This window comes from Rhipicephalus microplus, chromosome 9 (genome assembly GCF_043290135.1).
Source record: "Rhipicephalus microplus isolate Deutch F79 chromosome 9, USDA_Rmic, whole genome shotgun sequence".
NCBI lineage: Eukaryota > Metazoa > Arthropoda > Arachnida > Ixodida > Ixodidae > Rhipicephalus > Rhipicephalus microplus.
The window spans coordinates 38,782,321-38,801,926 of record NC_134708.1 but is presented as its reverse complement, the minus strand read 5'-3'; the positions used below and the strand labels follow the sequence as shown (position 1 = coordinate 38,801,926).

At 42.2% G+C, this 19,606-nt stretch overlaps 1 protein-coding gene across 2 annotated transcripts; it reads right to left on the bottom strand.

The window, feature by feature from the left end:
* Positions 1-1,773: 1,773 nt before the first annotated feature.
* Positions 1,774-19,479, bottom strand: NitFhit (ntrilase and fragile histidine triad fusion protein NitFhit). Of its 2 annotated transcripts, XM_037415786.2 has the most exons (11): positions 19,340-19,479; positions 18,903-19,117; positions 18,176-18,331; positions 15,555-15,758; positions 12,928-13,038; positions 11,070-11,171; positions 10,221-10,395; positions 8,426-8,542; positions 5,663-5,808; positions 4,164-4,262; positions 1,774-1,984 (listed from the first exon to the last, which is right to left on the bottom strand). In XM_037415786.2, exons 1-11 carry the CDS (start codon positions 19,341-19,343, stop codon positions 1,892-1,894), a joined length of 1,422 nt encoding a protein of 473 aa, XP_037271683.2. In that variant the 5' UTR covers positions 19,344-19,479; the 3' UTR covers positions 1,774-1,891. The 2 variants fall into 2 exon arrangements, with proteins under 2 accessions (XP_037271683.2, XP_075729573.1); XM_075873458.1 differs by lacking the exon at positions 12,928-13,038 and having other exon boundaries at positions 15,570-15,758.
* Positions 19,480-19,606: the final 127 nt, after the last annotated feature.

Genomic DNA, 19,606 nt, shown 5'->3' with positions numbered 1-19,606 from the left:
CTCACCAATATTAAGCGTGCATAGTGTCTCTTTCCAAAGCAGTTTTGAGACCTGATGGGCTCAGTGGTAGATGGGCTCAGTGGTACTGAGAGAGAGAAAACATTTATTGTATAAAGGCTTGTAAGTGAGGGTGGGAGAGTTCTTTACTGCAAGAACCCTCGGGCCCGGACCATCTGCGGGACTCGGACCCTGATATTTACTTCATGTATTCGTCGGGTCAACGCTGCCATTGTCAAATTATTTCTTAACACTCTAACATTTAAACTACCAATGTCTGTTATTCTTTCCATTTATGGACAAATATAACTTCCATTGCCAGTGGTGCATACCCGCATACCGCAGCCTATGGTACGTGTGTACGTGCCACACATGTCTAGCAAAGCGTTTGACAATGTGAGCAATGGTATTTTCACGTTATTCGTGTCATGACCATCTAGACATATTCTTTTTTTCAAACCCTCTTACCCTGCCGCACTAATTTTAGTCCACTAAACTAAGGAGGTTATCACAAGAGCACCCAGATAAATAGCTAGATAGATAAATAGATGCGTAGATATATATGCTAAGTTCTTTGCATTTAATAACCCACTGGAAAGAAAAACAATGAAGAAAGAGCCACAGTTAGCCAGGACAGAGGACTGCAACTTCTCATCTCTTTTTTTTTTTGCTCTGCAGCTGCCACAATTTTACAAAAGCAAATATCTTTGTAAATTAAAAAAAATAATGAACAAACACATTCTTGCACTAATTCACTTCCACATAACTTTCAAAAATGAAGGTATGTCTCATGTGTTCAAGAAACTTGAAGATGCCATTTTTATCTCATACAGAGGTAACATGATTGGAAGCTTCTCTGTGGTACGGCTGGCTTTTGCCATGATGTTTGCAGACCAGATTTCACGCAGCTCCCCGTAGTATTTATATCCACGAAACTCAACGCCGCGTTTGTGCAGAAAACACAGCATCCACTTACACACAGAAAAATGGCATTGTATCATGCACCCCTCCCTCCTCAGTAGTACTATTTCAATAACTCTTTCTTCCACAGCAGAGCTGCATAAAAGCTTCATTATGGTAACTTGCGCAAAAGTGACCCCTGTGAAATTACACATCAGAAGTATACGGAGACCATTATGTGATCACAGTGATCCCTGACCATTCTGGTCTTTCCGTGCCAGCGACGTGCGATACCAGGCCCAGTGCAGTAGAGCCAATGCTACATGCAGAAATGTGTGTGACACAGAGAAAACAATAAAAAAAAAGTATGAATGGATTTACTGAAAGATTTTCAAGATATGCTGGTATGGTGGACCAATTGCACCAAATATATAAAAACTTCGCTATACCAAACTCACATATATCGAATTATCAGACGTAATGAACAAACATATATAACGAACTAGATGCAATTTCTCCCTCGGCATTCAACAAATACATGCTTATAACTAAAGTCCAATACAGCAGAAAAAATTCGTCACAGCGAGGTATGCCCAAGTGAAGTGCTTGTCAGGTTTTGGACAAATTTTGGGTTTATGTTACTTCATTTTTTTCCCCTATAAATGTAATATCAAGTGCCTATGCTGTGTGAATATGATACATTTGCAGACATTTGATCATAATTTGCACCTAAAAGGTTTAGACCGAATTGCAGTGTTGCTGTACATCACGCATGAGTTACTCGTACACTGTGTAGAGCATTTGAGTACAACTGCAACAGACTTACCACATATGCGCTAGCCTGCTTGACAAGAGAATGATGAAAACTTAAAGACATTTATAAGAAAGCCATTATGTCACATTTATTAACAAAAATTACACATATCTGTCAGTTAATGTGCAGGAACTATGCGAATAAGGCGGCGTACTTTCAGAACCATAAGGTTGACATTTGTCATCGAAATAGCGCCCTCAGCATCTGTGCTTCTTCCGCCATTTCCTCAACAGACCTTTTGGGCTTTTTATCGTCCTTGTCATGCTCTTGAAGCTGCAAAGCAGTACAACAAATACTGTGAAGCTGAGAAGGAGCACTTGGTATTTTTTCTTTGCTGGTATTTGGTAAACAGCCGTTTCTTTATTGAATTGGCAGCTGGGCTAGCTGGTAGCAGAACTAGAATAGAACTAGAATAATAGTTCTAGTTGGCAACAGAAAGACTTGAAGCCACGCAATATGTTGTGGTGTGTTTTCTTATCACTTATTGTGCACGTATTAGTTGCAATGCTTGAAGGCGTTCATGTGTCTTTCTCATTTTTTTTTCATACCACTTGACGTTACCATTTATGGTGTAAGCCACAGAGAAATAAAATAAAGGGACGAGATGTCTGCTGTACTGAGGAACATCTAATTCTGTAATAACAAAAGGCCGTAATTATTAGAGGCACGAGGAACAAGCGATACTGTAGTGCACTCGCCCCAAGTAGGAGCGAAAAAAAGCACTTCTACATTTCTTCAAGTTTGGGACAAAACTGGTTTATTTGCCACGAAAAACAGGCTTCGAGAAGCACGATAACACAAAAGAGGTGTGGCTGCATATCTCCTGCAGCCAGAGATAACGTGAGGTACGTCGGCTGCGCATGCGCAGTGCGCCTTGGCATATCAATTGGTATGCGCACACAACTAAAAATAATCGCAACCGCCGGGGTCAACATCCGCAACAATACTGTAATTTTTCTTCAAGCACTTCCGATCGAGCACCTACTTTCGGTGAACACGTATTCAAGGAACAATTTTAAAGATAATGAAGTCGGACCAGGGAGCCGTTGATATCGCTTATAAGAGGTGCCTCTTATAAGCAGGGTACGGCCTTAGCATTTTCTGATCAACCCCGATTTGCATGGGCACAGTTGTGTCTCTTATACCCCATTGTCTACTAGATCAATGTTTCTTGTAAATGGGTTCAACTGTACTGGTATGCAATCGCTGGTTCAAGTTAAAGGTTATAATGCATATATACAATATTTGAGCATAAGTTTTCTAATTATAGGGTCATTAAACTGTCAGGATATATAATTAAAATTAATTTATTGAAATAGCAAAAGGTTTCTAGTCAGAAACTCGAATAGTAGCAGCAACTGGTGGAGCGGATAATAACCACATGCATCGTTCTTTGTGGCCTCTGAGCTATGCTTCGGCAGTGCCGCCAGTTAACCCATAAAATACACTAAAGCTGTTGCAGCACCATTTTTCTTTATTCATTGGTGCAATCAAACATAAATGCAGTGACCATTATGACAAGGCAAACGCAAAATTCAACTCACTAAACTATTTCAATAAGTTCTTTGTAGTCATTTGGAACTAAAGATTCATTGTTTGGGACAATATTAGTTTCATCAAAGCGAATGTCTGTAGGCTTACTGTTCAGAATAACTACGCGCAGTCCTGTATGTACTCGATAAGAGCAGAACCATGTGGCACAACCAAGATGGGCTTTCAAGACTCTGTGAATGACTTAGTCTGGCTGATTTGCTGCCAGCCAGCCGACATGCCAAGAGTCCAATGTGATGAAACCAATTGGGTGATTGCATACGAACAGCTATACAACAGCAATTGTAATTGCCCTATCGAAAGCATCAGGCCTCCATTACTTGTTTGTAGAAACCCAGTTGTACTCCATTCTTTTTGTCAATATCAGCACGTTGTTTGCACTCACAATTTTGCACTAACATTTAACGTCCCAAAACCACCATATCATTATGAGAGACGCCGTAGTGGAGGGCTCCGGAAATTTCGACCACCTGGGGTTCTTTAACGAGCACCCAAATCTGAGCACACGGGCCTGCAATATTTCCGCCTCCATCGGAAATGCAGCCACCGCAACCGGGATTTGATCCCGCGACCTGCGGGTGAGCAGCCGAGTACCTTAGCCACTAGACCACCGCGGCGGGGCCGTTTGCCTGAACGAATACTATGAATGCGAAGATCAGACGACTCAATCTGTATTTCAAATGCAACTTCATTATGTAATGCGACTTCATTGTAAAAGAATTATGATTACTCAAGGTTATGTTATCTTTGTTTCTTTTGTGTAAATGCATACATAATCAGGTAGAAAGAGCCTATCTGCATGTCAAATGCAACTCCATCATCATCATAACAAGACTTCAAGTGTGAAAAAGTTATGAATACTCGAGATGATGTAACGAAGAGGTTTAGCCACTGAACTTACCTTGACATAGACATTGTCATTATGAGTAAAGTCACCCGGTTTTCTTGGAAGCACATGTACATGAATGTGGTTTATGGATCTGCCTGCATCAGGACCATCCTGGAAAAATTGAAATCTTCCCTGAATCTTGCACAGCAAGCCGCATAAAAGCAGTCGCGCAAAATTATGCCAATATGACACGAACTGTAGACAACGGAAATGAAAGTGTGTACATCACTTAGTTCTAAATTTCCGTGCTTTAAACCACGAGTACTGCACAAAGGTAACACAAAACAATGAAGTAGTAATTTGTATAAAGGCATGCTCATTACTCTTTACAAAGCATAGTTTGTTCTCTGTGCTGCTAAGTATTATAGAAATACACGTTAATGTCCCATGCTTGCGAGCAACTCGGCACAAATGATGATTCTGCTATCGTTAATCGAACCAACACCGTCATGCCCAAGTGATGTTCAAAGAGGCCAGATATATGCATTGTACACTGCTTGCTATGTTTTATGTTACCAGCCCATTAAACGTGTATTGCTGCATTGTAGGCTTGTGCAAAAGTAAATTCCAAGTTCTAAATGAATAGTGATTTGGTTCAAATAATTTCGAATCGAAAAGTAATATGTACAACATTTTATAAGAAAAAATGAGCACATTTGTCATGACCCAACTAACCTGCACATCATTCCTTTTTTAACTGAAAAAAGTCATGTGCGTATGCAATCTTTTGGGGGGTTCCAAGAAAGTCGAAGAAACTTTGAATACGTAGTAGTAGGATCTGACTTTCGGTAGAATGTAAAAGATAACATGTGGAATATGCTGTTTTAAACGTTACTATATTTAGACCATATAGGCCACTATAACAAGCTCTCAAAATTAAAGAAAGAATAGATGTGAGGGTAATATGTTAATTTAATCTTGAAGTGAGTCATTGTGGAAGTGCGGATTTACTCTGGAAATATGTATTCGCAGTACAGCATCCCTCCACTGCAGAGAAACCACTGTTACAAGGGTGTTCCATGAGGGCAAACATGCACTCATTCGTTTATTTTGAATAGTATGTCGAAATTCACAATAATTTAACTTGAAATGAAAGAGAATTTGAAGACTTCAATATTCATTCGAATGTTCCAAGTGCTCAAATATTCGCACCAGCCTACTGCGTTGCGCAGAACTGCACCCGAGTGTCCGAGAAAATTATAGGTTACTTTGAAATTTTCTTTTAGGCTTGAGCATGCAAGCACAAGCACTAGAGATTATCCTGAAACTAACACGGCCACCAGCGATAAGACTCAAATGCTCGACGCCGCATGTGCAATTGCGGACGTCACTTAACTCTATGGTTGATGGTTGTCCAAGCCACTGTCATTTTACAGCATGAATCACTGGCTCATCGTATTTTCATTTTTCGGGCAAAGTTTGCCTGAATTAAAAGTTTAGTCTTGAACATGCCAATGGCTGCCTTCATCGACGTTCCAACCACATGTAAATATCTACGACAGTCAACTTGCCTGAATAGACACTGTAGAAGAACTGGCACCGAAGTGTTTTTCTACCACACTCTGTACCCTCTGGACAACCAGGAAGAGGTCTTGAACTTCTTCAGTGGATAGGTCACTCAACCGAAGTGCTGGCCTGATTGGCGCCACCAGGACATCTGATGTAGGCGAAGTCACGGAAAAAGAAGCTAAAGAAGTAACACACATGTACCACTGTTTAACTTGGCAATAGAAGCGTAAACCAGAACGTACACATGCGGCTCGTGTCAAATACGAGTTTTAATATTCGGCTTGCTCATGTCATTGTTGCGGGTATGCGAATCGAAAATTTCAGAAACAAATTGAATAAGAATCAAATAGTGATGAGACCAAATTGAATATAAATACTAATTAAAAAGTTTTTTAATAGTAAGACAACCATTTTGAAAGCAGTTCTAGAATTCCACAACATATTATTTGAAACAAATATTCACTGGCTTTCCCCAAAGAACTTTACGATTGCTTTTAACCCTCTCGGGTTACCTCAGTTATGAAAAGTGAAGTAAGCTCGTATGCAACATTGACTAGAGCCTCTGAGGTATTTTGTAACTCTACGATAAAATAGAGCAGTGGCTTCAGTATTCAAGGTGGTACTTTCTCGCCAGCTCTAAATAAAACTAACAGATAGTATAAACTAAAAAAAATTCTACCATATACCACACATACTGCTAAAGCTGTAATGAAACAGATAAACCTGTCATAACAACGTGACCTTCGGAATCGAAAGCACGTAAAAATCAGTGTTGAAAGCTGTATCTGCAAGAACAATTTTACCCAACACAACTCCGGCGTCTGCAGTTATTCATGAAACTTAATGATGCTGCAGTCTCTTCCTTTAGTTATTACAAGATAAAAACAAACTGAAAAATTGTGATGCACCTGCAGCATAGTAAAAACTAAGAGTGGGGATTGCAAAAAAAAATGCCTTCATCCGCTATACGACATAGCTCCGGTAGTCTCATAAAAGGTTGGGCTTCATGCATATTGATTGGTGAGTTGGTTATAGAAAGGAGAAAAAAATGACCTGTGGTAGTTCCAAAATTTCAATTGCCATCAATGCTGATTATTCAAAAATTATGTACGAATCCCAACATGAAACGTACCGATTGTTTACTAACTTGGTAGCAGCAGCGGGGAAATCATGCCGACGCTGCGCTCGAACTATTAGAGAAACAATTCGAAAAGCGAGCCTGGTAGCTTGGGTCTTATAGCCACCTGTGGTGACATCAGCCTCCGGTGAAATGTGCATTGCAGCATGCGACCGAATAACGCTGGCTGCGCCGGTTTGTGCGCAGGTGTGTCACCACATATTCGTTAGTTCAAACATATACTATTCGATTCAAGTACTGAATCGAATAGAAAGCTATTCGATTTGTTATTCAAAATTTTGAATTTTCATACACTCTTACAGTACAATATCCACTAATACCAGTGTCACATGGGCACATTTAATTGTGATCAGGGCCAAGCTCGATCGGGTGACGCTACACAATCACATTTAATGACGACCAGGCCGAATTGGAATTAAAACGATAACCTACGCATCATGGTCCGGCTCCATGGTCGCAATTCGACTGACATCTGCGCCAAACTCAATCCAAATTAGGCTATCATGGTCCGGCTTCATGGTCGCACTTCAACTGACGTCCAGATCCTCGCTGGCGAGCAAAGTCTCCCACTGCTTCCTTGCGGAAATTTCGCCGGCTGTTTGCGGCGAGTTAATTTCAGTTGGCCTGTTGTGACAATCCCACGTTATGTCGGCGAGAGTGGGCCTGCCTTTGCACCACGGACAACTATCGCTGTACATCGCAGGTTGAGTGGCACGCTTCAACGAAAGATTTTGATATGTGTTTCGTTTGTATACGGCACCAGTCATAAGAGTTCCGCCGCCCAGTTAATTCTGTGTGTGGTACACTGTACCTTCGTCGCTCAAGCCATTGGTTTTCAAGGATATCTCGCGGTAAAAAGAAGCTGTCGTCAGAGTGGTAGGCCACTCGGTTGCTTAAAGCACGAGCTGCGCCGTCCGCTCTCTCAGTGGCATCGAGTCCTGCGTGACCCGGCCACCAGATAATAGCATGGTCCTGCGTTAGGTCTGGTCCTAATAGGCGACAGACAGATATCCAAGAAAGTCCAGCGAAGCTTTAACTGTAGTCGGGTCTCATATAATGTATGTTGCTATAGTGAATTTAAATAGTATTAGCATTATTGACTATATTTAGTGAATAACAAGGCATGCACTATATGATCCTGGTGTTTCTCTTGTGCAGGATGCTTATTCTGTCACCAATGGTGGCCAACGGCACTTTCAAAACGAAACCCTGCGGTGCATAAGGAAGCTCACCGTTTTGAAAGCACTAAAACGGCATTATGCTGATTTGTCATGCAAATAGTCTTTTCTTTGAAGCAAGATGGCTTGTGTCATTCTGCTGTGTCAGGGGAACCACATAATTTTATGTTTACTTAATTCTTTTTCTACGCAAAAATGTGGAGCCGCTACGGTAGAGCTCAGTTGGTAGGGCATCGAACGCGTATTCGAAGGTCACAGGTTCGGTCAGCAAGCTATCATTTTGTCCACTTTTTGTTTCGCATTCAAATTACAAATGCACAGTTATTCAGTGCAGGCTTTGTTTGTCCAGCGTTCCAACTAAATCATGACTACACTTCTTCCTGAACATCTCGAAGACTTAAAGACGTCCACGATAAACAACAAAGCAACGTCAAAGGCAACAAGGATACGTCCTAGAAGCACAGGCATCTTGTTAACAAAGGCCATTGACAGTGAAGTCTTGAAGAAGAGCTGCGATGCCTCCAACGTCACCTGGCCAAATTGGTACTGGGCCTTGTCTGGTATTACTGCAAAAAGTAGAATTACAGTTCTAGAAAATTGAAAGAAAACGTGCACCAAGCTGGGGAACACTTAAATTCCTGGGCTCTATGTGCCAAAAGTACAGTACGATTACGAACAAAAGAGGAGGAATCAATCGAGGGCTTTCAAATCAATGGGTCGAGCAAAACTCGTGCCACTGAAGCAAGGCAGAAGCAGAAGTTATATCTTTTGTGCACTGGATTGACTAAGATGTACAATCATTCTCTTCCACTGTTGGATACCCGCTCGTATAAGGCAGTTTCAGTATTATTGCCACTACCCAATGAAACGCTCATGCAGGAACTGGAGCTTTAAGACTTCGAGCTGTCGCTATCAAGCAGTGAAAGCAGTGCGATGAAATTTACCGAGTCGCCCATGTTGTTTCCCCATTAGTACCAAAACTTGAAACTATCAGCAGTGCCCCCAAGCAGGCTGACATACTAATAGAAAGTGCATCGTGCAGAGTTCTGGCCAACTCCACAGATTTCGGCAGGGCAACATCATGCACTCTACTGAGGCACTCCAGCTCTGCTCCTGCATTACAACACTTGATTCTCGCCTTCGCTCTTGCAAGTGGAACAAATTTGCTCCAAAACAAGCACGTTTGTTCGAGCAAGACCCCGTTGTGCAAGTATGGTGATTCAGTTTCTGTTTGGCCGCCTTCGAATGCAAAAGAGCCAAGTGAACAAAGAGTTGAAATTGGGCGGGCAGCCATCGCCGCGTTTGACTGGGTGGTTAGGGGCAGCGAACTTCGTGCGCTCGGCCAGTCAGACTATGCGGGCACCACCGGGCTTGCATCAATGACACAACAGTCCCACATTGCCGGCGGGCCTCAGGAAAAAGTAGCCATCACGAGCACCTGCGACCTGCCCTCTAACAAGATCAAGACAAGCAGGTGATCATGCTGCCCTGTGCCCGTATTCGCCACAACAACATGGTTGCAGACGTCTCCAGGATGTCGCTGCTTCAAAGCTCGGCTCTAATAATTCATTGTGCTACCCGGCGCCAGTGTTCGCCACAACGGCGTGAGTGAGCGGTCGTCGACTTAAGCATTGGGTCACGGGTGTACGGCGCCATGCACTTTGTGGACGGATATGCTTGGTATTGGATATGCTTGGCATTTGTGGTATATGCTTGGATATGCTTGGTATTGGATAGATATGCTTGGTATTAGAAGTGACCAGTTTATGTGTATTGTGTCAGTTGCCTACGTCTTTCAGTTGTGCTTCGTTTGAATTGATAAAATAATTTTCTGTGTCTACTGTCACGGCTCTGAGCGTCCCAGTTCCTGGACCCACGAACAACTACAGCAAACAAAAGCTTCAAACAAAATTCGAGGTGCCTAAACCACCACCAGACTATTGTGCTCGCATGCTCCTTGCGTTTTTACCTCAGATAGTGAGGAAGGGTATTTGGAGAGGTAGACAGACAAGCCAATGAACACATTTGCTAAAGACTTGTGCATAACTGCACGCCACAACTAAATTTTGCATGAATTGCCACAGGATACCCGTTCTTTGTTTCAAGGCGACACAGAGATACATTGCAAAACTCGCTTTACTAGGCCAGTAAAGCTTTTGCTTTAAAGTTGCTCTGACTCTGCCACTAGAATTCTACGTTAAAGACAGAGTGCACGAATGAGGACTAACAGCTGCCAGTACTTGCCCTTGTCTTTGGAGTCCCAACATGGTGAGAGGTTACCATAGAGGTCGGTCCTCCGGTGCTCCCAGACTGGGATGGCCCGTCGCACCTTCTTGAGCAGATCGTGGTTGATCTCGGCCAATGCCAGGCCGATTCCATCTGAACACTGGGCCACTACACAACCCCACGGATCGACGACCTGACATAAAATGAAAGGATGTGCGTTCGATCAGAGTGTTAAAAAAACAGCGAATCAGTTGAGACTAGTACACGTATCGTACAGAAACTTAGCAGGGCACTCGCTACACACTAACGAAATCTGAAATGCCCTAGAAAGCCAGTTGACTTATCATGTGTGATTGTACCGTGCAAACTATTTGAAATTTTCTTGTGCATTAGTAAGTAAGTAAATCAACCCATACTGCAATGCCATATTCGTCCTTCTTGGCATGTGAACACACTTCAAAGCTACAGGAAGTGCGAAACTCAAGGTGGCTATACTGTCATGATGCTTCAGCACCAATGGACTGTGACATAACAGCTTTTGACAGTATCTTCTAAAGCTCTATACAATTTATAACTAGTTCAAACTTATTGCACTGACCTCTGAAAAAGCAATACGCCAGTCACGAACTTTTGAGACCCTTTATAGACTCAAGATGGGCAAAATATAAAAAAAAATATTTCGAAATTTGTGACACACTGCTGTTCTAGCATGGGGGTTCATGAAATTCAACGATTAGCTTGACCTTCATTTTTTTTTTCTTCTACTAATAAACCTGCGATTACCAAAATAATCCAAGGCGAAGTTTGCAAGCCATAATTTGTCAGTGTGCACTAATTTAATGCCCCTTTAACATTGCGGTAACTCACCAGTGCATGTCCGTAAGAAGACCGCTTGGCATTGTGCTGTCCAACTTGAGCCGCAGACACAACGTAGCACTGGTTCTCAATGGCACGTGCTCGCATTATCGCCTGTGCCGCCAAAGATGAAAGAAAGCAAGAACTCTCACAATGATGCTGATATGCTGCTTTTTATTCTCAAAAAAAGCCTAGAAAAAAAATATAGATGCTTGTGTTGCTAGTATATTCCTCTAACACGATACTAAAAACGCCATGCTTGCTACGAGAAGACATTTGGTAAGCAAGCAAACTCGCAAGAAGAAAACATCACTGCAAAGTTTCCGTCCCAGTCACCGTGATGTCATAGATTTTGGCCACGTCTACTATACTTGGCGACAACTTTTCTCGACTTTGAAAAAAAGCTAGGGGGCGGTGCTTCTGCCCATGCAGCCTTATGCGAAGTAGTCTGATGCGGAGCGTGTCTCGTAACGCTGCGGAAAGTGATGGGGGCGCACCATCAGCGTTTCGTGCAGACACTGCTTGGCGTTTTAGGTACATGTAAAAAGGTGGCGCTTTTTCATGGGTCTGAAAACTCTGTAAATTTAAGCAAATACAGCTGTCTTGCTGACGGGGGCTGCATACTGTCTCAAATAGCTCCATGCAGAAAATAAAGGAAGAACATTTACATTTCATGTTGGAAATATGGTTGCTATTGGGGAACTACATTCAGTGGTGGTAGATTGCAGGCAATTTGCTCCTGTAGCCTTCGCTTCAATGCCAAGAAAAGTTGCCCGCGAGTATAGGGCCTATGTAGTTCTTCATTGGTAAAAATGAAGCGCAATGTCCTCTGAGATCACCAGAAACTTTACGTACAAAGTTTCAGAAAATTTCAAAGAGGCAATGAGGCCAGAATTAAAAAAAAAAACCTTTAAAAAAATAAAGTCTGTGATGTCCCTATTGAAGAATTTGGCAGGAAATTCAAAAGCGAGACTTCTGGCATTGATTTTGCTCATCTGTTAATAAACCTATGGTGCCGAAACTTTAAAAGCAGTGGCATGGTTGCATGGTGGTCCAAGAATGTCAAAGGACAAAACTGACAGTAGTATGGCACATGAGGATAACACTGCACATCGTGAGCAAGAATAAAAGGGGATCAATAATCTTGACAGAATGTTCCATTGCAGTATATGAATTTAAGATCAAATAAATGTGTAACACTCTAATAGTAATATTTTCCTTTTTTGTTCTCTCTCATTAACTTCGAGTTGAACCAAGAGTATTGCCAGCTTAGAAACGTCAACAAATTGGTATGGTATGTGGGGTTTAACGTCCCAAAACCACCATATGATTATGAGAGACGCCGTAGTGGAGGGCTCTGGAAATTTCGACCACCTGGTGTTCTTTAACGTGCACCCAAATCTGAGCACACGGGCCTACGACACTTCCGCCTCCATTGGAAATGCAGCCGCCGCAGCCGGGATTCGATCCCGCGACCTGCGGGTCAGCAGCCGAGTACCTTAGCCACTAGACCACCGCGGCGGGGCATCAAATGTCAACAAATGTTCCAGTTGTTCATTCATCTTGTAAGTGTCCATTTTGTATTATAAACAACTGGGATGAGTGAAAAAAATATGTGCGATGGTGCTGGTGAATTCCCCAATGCTTAAGTAAGCCTCTTAAAAAAAACTACCAGGTAACTCTGGCATGATAATGTACCATCGAATTTTTTTCATATACTCACATGGAATATGACACTTCAAGGCATACTGAAATAATATTTGTGCTGTTGCAACAAAGAAGAAAAAAAACTAATTAAAAAAACTCTCATTAGACCACGTTCACATGCCTTCTGCAGGCGCCAAACATACACCAATGCATATAAACTGACCTCCCAGTGAGCCATTCCGGTGGGCACTGTAAACGCCGACGGGTACGTCAATATCTCGGCCCCCATTTTGGTCAGGCTGAGAGAGAATTCGGGAAACCGCAGGTCATAGCAGTAGAGCGAAAGCGTTAAGGCCACAATGCAACTTCAAAATTTTTTTTAGCAGTTCACCGAGTACATGCCAAAGGTTCTGTAACACAGCGTGCTTGTGTAATGGGCAAAATGTGCTGCCTTGCGATGACCTGGTAGCCCCTATCTTTGTGCGCTTTCCTGTATGACATCAGTGTACTGTAGCATACGGAGCAATTTCAACTAAGCAGCATCAAAATAAATTTAAAACACAGTGGGTCGTCCAAAATTTAAAAATATGTTTGCATTAACCCAAAGTATAAACTATGAAGTGCCTCCTGTACACTCAAACCTCATTATAACGAAGTTGCATCTTAAGCAAAAACAAGTTTGTTATATCCAAATATTCGTTATAAAGGCTATTCCTAACACTGCATTTATTCCGTTACTATTCATTATTTACTTTGTTATAAACAATATTTCTTTATATTCAGGTTTGTTATCATCATCATCATCATCATCAGCCTGGCTACGTCCACTGCAGGACAAAGGCCTCTCCCATGTTCCGCCAGTTAACCCGGTCCTGTGCTTGCTGCTGCCAGTTTATACCCGCAAACTTCTTAATCTCATCTGCCCACCTAACCTTCTGTCTCCCCCTAACCCGCTTCCCTTCTCTGGGAATCCAGTTAGTTACCCTTAATGACCAGCGGTTATCCTGTCTACGCGCTACATGCCCGGCCCATGTCCATTTCCTCTTCTTTATTTCAACTATGATATCCTTAACCCCCGTTTGTCCCCTAATCCACTCTGCTCTCTTCTTGTCTCTTAAGGTTACACCTACCATTTTTCTTTCCATTGCTCGCTGCGTCATCCTCAACTTAAGCTGAACCCTCTTTGTAAGTCTCCAGGTTTCTGCTCCGTAGCTAAGTACCGGCAAGATACAGCTGTTATATACCTTCCTCTTGAGGGATAGTGGCAATCTACCTGTCATAATTTGAGGGTGCTTGCCGAATGTGCTCCACCCCATTCTTATTCTTCTAGTTACTTCAATCTCGTGGTTAGGCTCTGCGGTTATTACCTGCCCTAAGTAGACATAGTCTTTTACAACTTCAAGTGCACTATTACCTATCTCAAAGCGCTGCTCCTTTCCGAGGTTGTTGTACATTACTTTCGTTTTCTGCAGATTAATTTTAAGACCCACCTTTCTGCTCTCCTTGTCTAACTCCGTAATCATGAGTTGCAATTCGTCCCCTGAGTTACTCAGCAATGCAATGTCATCGGCGAAGCGCAGGTTACTAAGGTACTCTCCATTAACTCTTATCCCTAACTGTTCCCATTCTAGGCTTCTGAAAACCTCCTGTAAGCATGCGGTAAATAGCATTGGGGAGATTGTGTCCCCCTGCCTTACACCCTTCTTGATTGGTATTCTGTTGCTTTCTTTATGAAGCACTATGTTTGTTATATATCAGACTAAATAAAAGCAGAAAACTTACAGGACAACACACAAGGCAAGAAGGATAGGAGCTACCTGGTACCACTCCCTTGTCCTGTCAATTTTGTGCTGCTTTCCTTTAGTCTTATACATATAACAATGGCGATTCTGAACCTAAACTAGCAATCTTTATTTACACAAAATGAAAGTCTGCACATACCAAGTAAAAATTTAAAAAGAGGACTACAACAACTAAACAAGAGAAGTAAAGGACGAACTAACTTGGGAGGACATTTGAGCTTCGCCTTCAAGAGTACAACGTGATAGTGTAATCAGGCCCCATGCACGTCGCCTTCAACCATGCTGCAAAGACAGGAGCGTTTGTGTGCGTAACGTCAGCCATTTCAAACCTTTCTGGAATCTGGGGTATAGCGCATTCAGGACAGGACAGAGAAGACACAACAGCAAGCCCGCCGTGCAACCTTAGTAAACTTCCTGGAATGTCTACTGATTGTACAGCTGCTTAGTACACACTACGCCATAATTCTTCCTTTCACTAATTGGCAAAGTACCCACTACTCGTTCATAACATGTCACATACATGTGCGTACTTGCACACTTTAAAATGAGTGGGCAGCTCTAAACCACGCACTCGTTGAGCAATTCACAAGTTTTGACGCTTGTTGCGATTCTAGAATTTTGCCGTGACAGATGGCATACGTTAATGCGACTCCTTCCACGTCAAATTTATATATTGTTTTTTAACAAAGCTGTTGCAAGCAATGACATGGCTCTTTGGTAGAACACATGTTTGCCACACGGACGGCTTAGGTCTGATCCTCACTTCAAACTGAAAATTTTTATTATTCATTTTATTTGCATCTTATTAAATTTTTTGGCACAGACAAGGTAATGATTTTTCAATACCAACCACTGACGCCAACACCATGCCCGAATCTCTGAAAAAGAAGCTCTTTGACGACATTGTGTTAAAAAGTCAACCAGAGCCAGACACAGAGAAAATAAAGCTTTTCGGCATAGCATGACATGTTAAAAACGTATGCTAAAAGACACACACCTGTTCTAGGCACTACATATAATGTAACAAAAAAAATACAAGAAAGGATATAATTCCAAGGCCTACTTTTCCAGCAGGTGTGGCGACAGGTGTGGGGATCGCTGAGCCCGCAACTGTGTAGTCAGACTCTCGGCTCCTCACCGTTCCAACATCAACGTCGAAGAGGTGCACCTTGCTATACGTTCCTATCGTGTCTCCCGTGCTGTTGATGATCACATGCGTGTTGTAAATGCGATTGCTTGCTTCTTTTGGGTCCTGAAAGGTGTTGTTATAAAGACCAAACACAATATAGCCCATTATGCATCCTGCATGCTCGCCAATGCTGCTGTTTAGGATTGGCTGTAATATGCACCACTATTTGAGCTAATACCGGTAATTAGCGTAACTTGTGTACTGTGTATACATTGCATACGTAACACAATGTGCATCCCGAGTTAAAATGCCTTGTAATCTGACGTCTGATATCACTAGCTCAGCACTTGCACGGTAACACCTATTCTGCCGAACTGTTGAATTTTGCCATTTGTTTTCAATGTGAACTTACTTTGTTCTTACTCTTGTATCTGACCCCCCTTACACAATGCTTCTGCGATGCTTGTGTTAGTAAATAAATAAATCCACCTCTACTTCATCCCACTAAATGCTTCATATACTATATTTGCTCTCTTTTGCGAAACTGGCACAAGCTTTGTATTTCTGAAAAAATTTTTGTTTTTTTTTTTACTAAGAGCGAGCAGATATTCGAACTTTTGAGTATTTTCCAAATAGTTTTTGCTATTCAACTTGCACCGGAATCATACTATTTGAAGTATTCCAACTTCCCAAAGACAAACACAGTCAACGTTCTATTGACAATGACCCCTTCAGATTTTTATTATGCTTCACCCGGTCATACTCTAAAATCGCAGCGAACCTGCCTTTCAGACTTTGTTACGGTTCCAAATGCGTCGACTCAAGAAAACGCTTGGTCTAACATGGAAAAGTACTGTACTGTTACAATGGCTCCTTCATATTTTTAAATATACTACACTGCATCACATTAAGATATTGCAACAAATCAGCCTTTATGGCTACACTACAGCTAAAAATGGATTCACTCACTGAAACACTGGTTCGAACCTACATGGCAAAGATGGGAGCTTTAATTAATGCCATTTCTGCTGTTGCGATCCAGAAAGCCCCCCAAAAAATCGGATGAAGATTTCCAGCATTCGACATTTCTGATGTGTTATACATTGTTGTCTACAGATCAGTTTACCAACTCCAATTCGAAGGGAGCATGCCCTTTCCCGTCAATCAGTTGGGCCTCCACAGAAGTTGAAAAGGAGAGAGGAGAAAGAAGCAGGTTTTGCTTTCATGTGTAAAGTGTTGTGACACCCCATTGGTTGCCACCAAATCATGTTATGATGTACATAAATACAATTCAGTCTCTGCATTGCCTCATTCTTGATTAAACAACTGAGGAAAGACATACCTCTAACACTTCATCAACCTAGCCGAAATAAACACTTCCATGGTTCCTACCTCATAAGAATGTATTCTGCAACCTTTTTTCTGTACGTACTCTCACTTCGAAGTATTGGAAAAATAGTGAACAAATCTTCGACATTTATTCAAAAAATATTCAATTCTATTTGAACTCGTACTTTATTATGTATTTGAATTCATTTCCCACACAAAATTTTGTTATTCGCACAGCTCTGGTTCTTATATATTGACGTCTATACGGCAGATCTGGAACTCCAGACTCAGAGGGAGCACACCTTGTCCACCACATCAGTTGGGCTTCCACAGAATTTTGAAGATCAAGAGACGAGGAGAAAATAGCATCTTTGCTTTTCACGTGTAAAGCGTTGTCCACAACACCTTGGATACGCCAAATCATCTACATAAATGAAATTCAGCCTCTGCATTGCCTCATTATTGATACGAAAACTATATGAAACACCATCTGTCAGCACTTCGTCCAAAAGAAACACTTTCATGTGGTTATCTCATAAGAATTCGCTTAGTAATCCTCTTTGCTTCAAAGTATTAAAAAAATATTCTATTCAGTTCTCACTCACATTTCAATACTGGAATTCTCTTTGCACACAAGATTTTTCTGTTTGCACAGCTATAGTTTTAAGAGGTACTATCCCATCAATGCTCCGCAGAACATTCAGGCTGCTTCTCCGTAATGTCTTCTTAAAAACTGCATATTAGCTCCTCTGCCATAAAGTAAGGGTTGACTACGCACGAAATGGAGTGCAAGCTAGATTATGTATCCCACACAACATATAGTACGCACGTATGAGCCTTACAGATATATTTTTGTAAAGGAATAACTTAAACGCTCAAGAACTTGTACACAGAAAACCTTTTTAAAATTTAATTACAGAGGCAGGTTTGCAGAACACGTTATGATGTTTGCCAAGCAGCTAGGTTAAAACCATGTTGGCGGCCTCACCTAGTAGTTAGCTGGTTGAAGTAATGGATAAGTGTTTCAATGGAAATGGTTTCCCTGTACTTGTTCTAGACATCTACCACAAAACGCCCTTGCTAAGAAATTGAAATACGAATCATGGAGCAAAATGTAGGAAGAGAGCATGGTAATGCGGATTCGCTTGCGTATTAATTTCCCAATTAAGTCCTATATACACATATTCATTTTTAGGCGGCTCAGCATGTACCTTAACATGGACGCTGCCAAGTGAGAGCCACACACCCAGCTTCTTTGCGAGTTCCTTGTACTGGGTAACAATTGGACCGTCCAGCGGCTCTGCCAGTTCATACGCTTGTGCCTTCTTTTCCGCTATGAAGTCGACTGCTTCTGGCAAAAAAACCACCTGGAAGAGAACAGGAAGTTCAAAGCACATGGCACGGATGCCTTTAGCTATGCTGGTCAATTACATTGCCACTGTGAATATTCACAAGGTAAGGGCTCGCCTCCCTAAATATGAATTCTCAAGAAATACGAACACGCACGCCATGTTTCACCGTAATGTTGAAAGGTGGAGCCAGGAGGGAGTCATTGTCAAAATGAATGAAATCGACATTTTGAGAGTGGCGTTGGGTCTGACAATGTGCACTAATAATCTTATAATAGTAAACATGTTACTGAATACACCGGGCGATGCGATCTCTGAACCAAATTTTAGCTCGCACGAGTCAGCAGCGGCTGACTTGTACGGTCTTATCGAAGAGACACTTGCTTGGTCAACTCGGTTCGTTTTACAAGATATGAATGTTTCGATCAACAAGTGTTAATAAAGTTAGGACTAGACCAATACACCTAGCCAGCCACTTAAAACAACAATAACACGTGCACATATCGTGTCGCGGGAACGCTTTTGAAACTTGTATGTTTGAGCTTAACAAATGAGCGATCTCCTAGCTGTTTCGATGTCGAGCTCTCACCTTGGCTCCTCTCTCCTGTGCCTTGTGGATGAGCGCGGAGCACGTTTCAAAGTTGGCCGCCTTATCCGACGTGGACGTCACTTGGCACACGGCGACGAGGTTACCGTTCGAAGTGGACGAGCTAAACATCTTGCGCGATGCCGACGAACTCAGAAACGACCTCGCGAGCAACTCGTGCAACTTGGCTCGCGCTCTGAGAGATATGGCGGACAGAGCTGTAAGGGGGGAAACCGAAAGTTGACAGCAGTAAGAACAGAGCGGAAATGACTGGCAATACGGCCTCCCGGCAGTTTTTTTTTTATATAGGTTGGGTGATAGCGCTTTTAACTGAGCGGTCGTAACAACAACTGCAAGTGTCAGGGGTCGTACGACACATGAATCCCTACTTTCAGCAAGAATCCGAAACATGCAAAACATTGACGGTGAAGCCAACGTACCCATAGTTGTAGGTGCAGGCTCAAACACTTGATAGCTCGGCAATTTAGTTTTTTACGCGATAAAAGCTAGTTGGTTTCGGATGCGACCGCTGCATTTCGCTCTCAAAAACAACGCCGCAACAACTGAGGCGCCTAGGGACATCTATGAGCAATCACAAACACTTACGTTGCAGTTTTTTATAGAGAAATAAGCATAGTAAACTTTTAGTAGACTTCTAAGAAGCGGTAGTGTCCGTGCTTTCCCCAAGCGTTCAGAAACTGCCACGC